Source organism: Vicia villosa, linkage group LG2 (assembly GCF_029867415.1).
Source record: "Vicia villosa cultivar HV-30 ecotype Madison, WI linkage group LG2, Vvil1.0, whole genome shotgun sequence".
NCBI classification, from domain to species: domain Eukaryota; kingdom Viridiplantae; phylum Streptophyta; class Magnoliopsida; order Fabales; family Fabaceae; genus Vicia; species Vicia villosa.
The window spans coordinates 180,036,579-180,043,319 of NC_081181.1; the positions used below are offsets into that span (position 1 = coordinate 180,036,579).

General features: G+C 28.7%; 1 protein-coding gene across 1 annotated transcript; it reads left to right on the forward strand.

Annotated features, from left to right (window-relative positions):
• Positions 1-289: 289 nt before the first annotated feature.
• LOC131653140 (uncharacterized) lies at positions 290-2,508 on the forward strand. Its single transcript, XM_058923217.1, has 2 exons — positions 290-447; positions 1,572-2,508. The coding sequence occupies exons 1-2, from the start codon at positions 364-366 to the stop codon at positions 2,313-2,315; spliced, it is 828 nt and encodes a 275-aa protein (XP_058779200.1). The 5' UTR covers positions 290-363; the 3' UTR covers positions 2,316-2,508.
• Positions 2,509-6,741: the final 4,233 nt, after the last annotated feature.

The following is a 6,741-nucleotide window of genomic DNA, read 5'->3' on the forward strand; positions in this document are numbered from 1 at the left end:
ATTAATTTGAAAATGTGATTATTTTACTATTTTTTAAAAAAAATGCGGTTTTATTTAAAAAAAAAATTGAATTATGAGTATGAGTATTACTTTTCACTTTGAATGGTTTATATTTGATCAATTTCATTTATACTAATATTATTGATTCAAAAAAGATATTTAAGAAAATCAGGTAGGAAGTTGGAAGCCATGCGTGTTTGTGTGGCACCACCACGTGGTCATGCAACTGTGCAATGTTTTGTTCATCTTATTATTTTATTTTTCCATTCCATATATATATAAACTTTTCTGACTAAGTGGTTGTAAGTACTAGGCAAGTATAGAGGTTATCGGTTCTCCGGTCACCGGATTCCAGCCGGAGGAATGGAGGATTCTGATTCCGATGCATGTTTGCCACCAGGTTGGACTGTGAAAGTAAATGTGAGAAAGAATGGTAAGATAGACAAGGTAATATTTTCTAGTCATGGAAAGTTTGACTTTAACTTTGACTTTGACCATCCAACGATGTTTCTTTTTCTTCTGAGCATGCGGTTTTCTTAAATGTGAGATCTTGTGATTTGTCTTCATCACTATTTAGTTCTATTTTATATCAAAGATTGAAAAATGTTGTTTCTCTTATTGGGGTGTTGGCATGTTTTGTCTTTTTTTTTTTGTTGGTATAAGTATTGCTTTATGTGGATGTGTCTTTGCATGTTCACTTTGGAATGTTTGGACTATGTTTCCAACAAATTCATGCTCTTCATTGATGTTCTGTTAAATGGGGGATAGTCAATGTAGTGTGTTTTTTGTGCAATTATAAGATGAGCTAGAAAGTTAATGAATGTTGGTTCAGTTAACTTGTGAGGATATTTCTGATGTTAATGTGAGGATATTTTTTATGAGTAATCTATAAGCTTTTTTTTGAGTTTGAGGTTTGTCATGACGATAGTGGGAGTTAGAACGAGTTTGAGGTACAATTTTGTCCCAGTGAGACTTGGAACTCAACTCGCCTAAACTTTTTGTTAAGAAATAAAAAATAAAATACAAACACTAGAAACAACACTGGCACGAATACTAGAAACAACATTGGCACATGGACACAAATAATAATAGGTGATTGAATGCAATTATATGTGTCAGAGTCTTGGAGTCGCGTTGGTGTCTGATGTCTTACGCATATGTCAAATATCAGCCACGTCTTTAAATTCATGTTTTGTTGCTATATAGATTATAAGTGGCTCAAATGAGCAAATGAATCCTTACTTTATAAGGACTTCACATTTCTATGACTAGTTCATGTTACTCTCTTTTGAAAAAGCCTCGGTACATGTTTGTGGAGCATATTACATGTTTTTTTATGATAGTGAAACTTGGTGAAAATATTGAGTATTGCATGCTGTGGTGCTTTTGCAATTAGCATTGTAAGATAAAATGTTTATCTGTTAGTGGAATGAAGTTTGCCATTCTAGCTGGCTAGCGCTTCTGCGCTAGTTTACTTCTACTTAGCGCATCTTTCTAACGTTTGTTTGTTAAATCGTTAAAGAGTTTATCTTTCTTTGATTGAGCTCAATTTCTTACTGAATTTATTGCAGTTTTACTTTCCCCCTTCAAGTGATCTGAAATTCAATTCCCTAGTAGGCGTATTTCGATATCTCAACAATGCTAAGAACAAAGCCATCATCCAAAGAGTCTCAAACATAGAAAGTGATCAACAGATTCCTCGCCGTGCATCAAAGCGTCTTGCTGGAATTAAGGCGGATCCACTTCTAGAACTTAAACCAACTCGAGCACGTCGAGACGTGGCTAAACAATCAGGTGATGACAAAGCTGTCATAAATGCAGATAGATCCTCCAATAGCTTGCCGATTGATGAACCAAAACCTCTGAATACTGTTGAAGGGTCAGAAATTATGTTCAATGTCAAAAGTACAGAAAACACAATGGAGAACCATGCTACTAAGAAAGAGTGTGAAAGAGTCCTCGAAAACGAAGATAACTTGGACAGGAAGTTAGATTACCCTGGTGTGTCTGACTTTCCCCTCAAAGAAATACTAACTGATCCATGTATCGCATTTGCGATACAAACTCTAACTGGTAACACATTTGAGACCTTTCAAGACGCCCAAACTTCTGCTTCACCTGAAGAGCGCGGTAAGAAAATCAATGTCATGAAGGATGATCCGAAAAAATTTGATGTTGCTGAAACTGACAAGGCAGGACCATGTTCAAAAAAGAAACATGATACCTCGAAGATGGCATTGTCGAGTGTGAACTTATGCAAAAGTGATTACAATTGCAGCCAAATATTTGGTAAAAAAAGCAGGAATGTTTGCTAGAGAGAATTGCAGCCAAGGTTTGCAGTTATAAAACTTTGTAATTAGCTACCTTATGAAGCCTTAAACTAACTCACTTTTTGTTGGTATTTTGATGTGAAATCATGTAATATATAGTCATGTGTATATTTTTGAATATGGCTTCAGGCTTCAATGTAGAACTGGGATCTTACTATCTAATCTATCTAAATACCTGGTGTGGAATCTTACCAGTCTCATGCTCTGCCTAGAAAGACTTTGATTTCCTCTTCTAATATAATGGTAGGACATAGTACAAAACATACAAATATTCAATCATATTTTGTTGTGTTACTATGAGGCGCATATATATATATATATATATATATATATATATATATATATATATATATATATATATATATATATATATATATATATATATATATATATATATATATATATATATATATATATATATATATATATATATATATATATATTTATTTATTGAGATATGACTTGAAGTCCTTAGTAATTTTCTCACTACCAGTCTCATGCTCTGCCTAGAAAGACTTTGATTTCCTCTTCTAATATAATGGTAGGACATATATATATATATATATATATATATATATATATATATATATATATATATATATATATATATATATATATATATATATATATATATATATATTTATTTATTTATTTATTTATTGAGATATGACTTGAAGTCCTTAGTAATTTTCTCACTACCAGTCTCATGCTCTGCCTAGAAAGACTTTGATTTCCTCTTCTAATATAATGGTAGGACATACATATATATATATATATATATATATATATATATATATATATATATATATATATATATATATATATATATATATATATATATATATATATATATATATATATTTATTTATTTATTTATTTATTTATTTATTGAGATATGACTTGAAGTCCTTAGTAATTTTCTCACTACCAGTCTCATGCTCTGCCTAGAAAGACTTTGATTTCCTCTTCTAATATAATGGTAGGACATATATATATATATATATATATATATATATATATATATTTATTTATTTATTTAATTATTGAGATATGACTTGAAGTCCTTAGTAATTTTCTCACTACCAGTCTCATGCTCTGCCTAGAAAGACTTTGATTTCCTCTTCTAATATAATGGTAGAACATATATATATATATATATATATATATATATATATATATATATATATATATATATATATATATATATATATATATATATATATATATATATATATATATATATATATATATTTATTTATTTATTTATTTATTGAGATATGACTTGAAGTCCTTAGTAATTTTCTCACTACCAGTCTCATGCTCTGCCTAGAAAGACTTTGATTTCCTCTTCTAATATAATGGTAGGACATATATATATATATATATATATATATATATATATATATATATATATATATATATATATATATATATATATATATTTATTTATTTATTTATTTATTGAGATATGACTTGAAGTCCTTAGTAATTTTCTCACTACCAGTCTCATGCTCTGCCTAGAAAGACTTTGATTTCCTCTTCTAATATAATGGTAGGACATATATATATATATATATATATATATATATATATATATATATATATATATATATATATATATATATATATATATATATATATATATATATATATATATATTTATTTATTTATTTATTTATTTATTTATTGAGATATGACTTGAAGTCCTTAGTAATTTTCTCACTACCAAAAAGGTTGGCACAATATATATATTTTTTTTTGAGAAAAGGCACATTGAACTTAGAAATAAGACATTTTTAAGGAAAAAATATATTAACATTTGTTAAAAAAAAAATCAAAGCTTGAATTTGAGATGAGGCAAACATGTCTAAAAGTCTTTCGATTTATATATCACATAAGTTGTGGTGTAAGAATCAAATTGTTATAGACTGGGCCGAGTTTACCTTTGGTTGTACTCTATATTCACAATTAAGTAGTTTTTAAAGGAGATTGCTTTTCGCACTCTTAGTAGTGACCATCAACCACGGTGAAAAATCAATAACATTTTAAGATTTATTGATTTTTTAAATTTAGAACTTAAACCCTGGATGCACTCAAAATGCGACCAATATTGTTTTCTTCTGGTCTTGTTTAGTATGGAAGTAAAATTTTGATTTTCTTTTAATATGTATAGTTTGCTTGATTTTGTCTATGTTTTCTGAATTTGACTACTTTGATTTTGATATGATTTTTCTTGATTAATCAAAAGATAAATTGTCAGACAACTAATGAATATTGAGATATGGTATAGTGATTTTGCATGCTTTGATTTGGAGGAAAAAAGCCAGACCCTCACGTTTAGTTGTTGGTCCCACTTCATTTAATGCAGAAGCCTCGTCTTCTAGAGTTCACGTGTCTCCAACATTGTCGTTTCAGATGCATGTGTCCCCTAGTGCCCCAAAAATTCTAGAACTCTAATCTGTTGAACAAGTTATTGTTTTTCTAATGTTTTTTCAAGAGGCTCCTAAGACACCTCACTACTTTAACAATTATGTATGCATTCAATAAATGACTTAAAATATAAGCTTTATTGCAATATATAAAATTTATAACAAATTTATTGTTCAGGAGAGAAATTTACTATCTTAAGGGTTAGTCAAAAACTTAACATTTAAATTCTCCAGTGACTTGTGAAATAAACACATTATGAGTTCAAAATTAAGTTTCAGACTCACCGTTCCATCAACTCTATGGCAAAATGAGGGAGTCAAAAAATTAACTTCTAAGTTATGTCAAGGGTATTTTCGATTTCATAAGGGTGGTTAAGGCTGTTCGTGGTGCGCTTTGGGCAGTTTTTACGCTAAAAGTCATTCGAATGCGGTTCGATTGGTTTCTAGAAATAAAATCGAACCAAAATAAACTAACGCGGTTTGGATTTGTTTGGTTTTTATTAGAATTTTATTGAGTCATACATATACATATATAAGACAACATAATTATGTGTTTAATCATTCATACATTATTTTAAAATAAATTTATTATCGAAATAAGTTTATAATTTGATGCATAAATATGAATTACATCTTACAATTTTATCTTATGTCTAATGATTACATGTAATTACATTATTAAAAAAATTTAAAATACTATTATATTTCATTTATTAAAGGATACAAAAACTTATTTTTAATCATATCCTTATCATTGTTAACAAATTAAAAATGAAAAAAATAAATACAATGATAATTTCATTTAAAATAAAATTAATAATATTTATAATTAAATAATATTTTTTATTGATATGTAAATTAATATAAATATCATACAAGAAATATGATAAAATATATAAACAATACTTGTTGATTTCTCAAAAGAATTAAAAGAATATATAATGGATTGTAAAATTTTGTAACATAATGCGGTTCGGTTTGGTTGAAAAACATAAACCACAAATCGAAGTAAACCATGCAATTTTGTTAGAAAATGACCCGATCAAATGCGATTTTTATAATTTTCAATTTGATTTTGTTCAATTTACAGTTTTTAATTTATCGGACCAATTTAATTTTAAACACCCCTAAAGATGACACTTCGGCAATAAGGATGTGAGGAGAAACCCAATTTTTAAATCCATTTTCTTATGGTTTTTCTCTTTCCTCCTTATCCAAAGATTGAAGTTGTAGACACCTTTATTTATGCACAATATATCTTATAAATATTTGACGTTACTTTTGAAATAATTTTTTAATTTCAAGTGGGGGTTGATGGAAATCAAAGGATTAGTTGGTACTTAATAGGAATTGTTGGCTTTAAGTTGTTAAGAAATAAGTACAAGTATGATCAGCTAATATATGAAGAGGTGAATTTGAAAAAGTTCATTAAAGGTTCACATGGAAGAAATACCACACTTTAATAGTGTTAATATATGGTAGGTTATTGGGCCGTGTCCGAAGGGGTATGCAGTTTTGTGAAAGGATAAGGTCGCACCATTATAAATCATCACAAACACGTCCGTTGTTGTTCATCCGACCGATTCGATTTGTGCCACACTTGGGCTTGAGCGATCCATTATTTTTTAGTATATTAAATGATGAAAATTAATTTATAGTAATTAAGTTAATTATTGTTGTGAAGTCTCTTAAGGATAACCCTAATTGTTGGCCAATTGTCTTGCCTTTCCATGTTTTCACGATTGTCTTGCTGACGAAGATCTAAAACGACTCGTTATAGGTCAGCTCCACTCCGCTCCCTCTATTTTCCTCCCATTCGAAATCAAAATTATCCATATAAATAGAGACTTTTCCACCTCATTTTCTTCACTCTAGACTTCTGCATTATGAAATATTTTTCATTTCTCTTGTATTCGCTTCATCTCTGTGTTTTTTTTCAACTGGTTGCTTTGTGCCAGATATGGGTGAAAATAGGCCAGGCT

Bases quoted from the DNA above. Each gene is read 5' to 3' on its own strand.
- LOC131653140 (XM_058923217.1), top strand. From the start codon at position 364: ATGGAGGATTCTGATTCCGATGCATGTTTGCCACCAGGTTGGACTGTG. The intron at 448-1,571 runs GTAATATTTTCT...AATTTATTGCAG, and splicing joins AGAATGGTAAGATAGACAAG to TTTTACTTTCCCCCTTCAAG.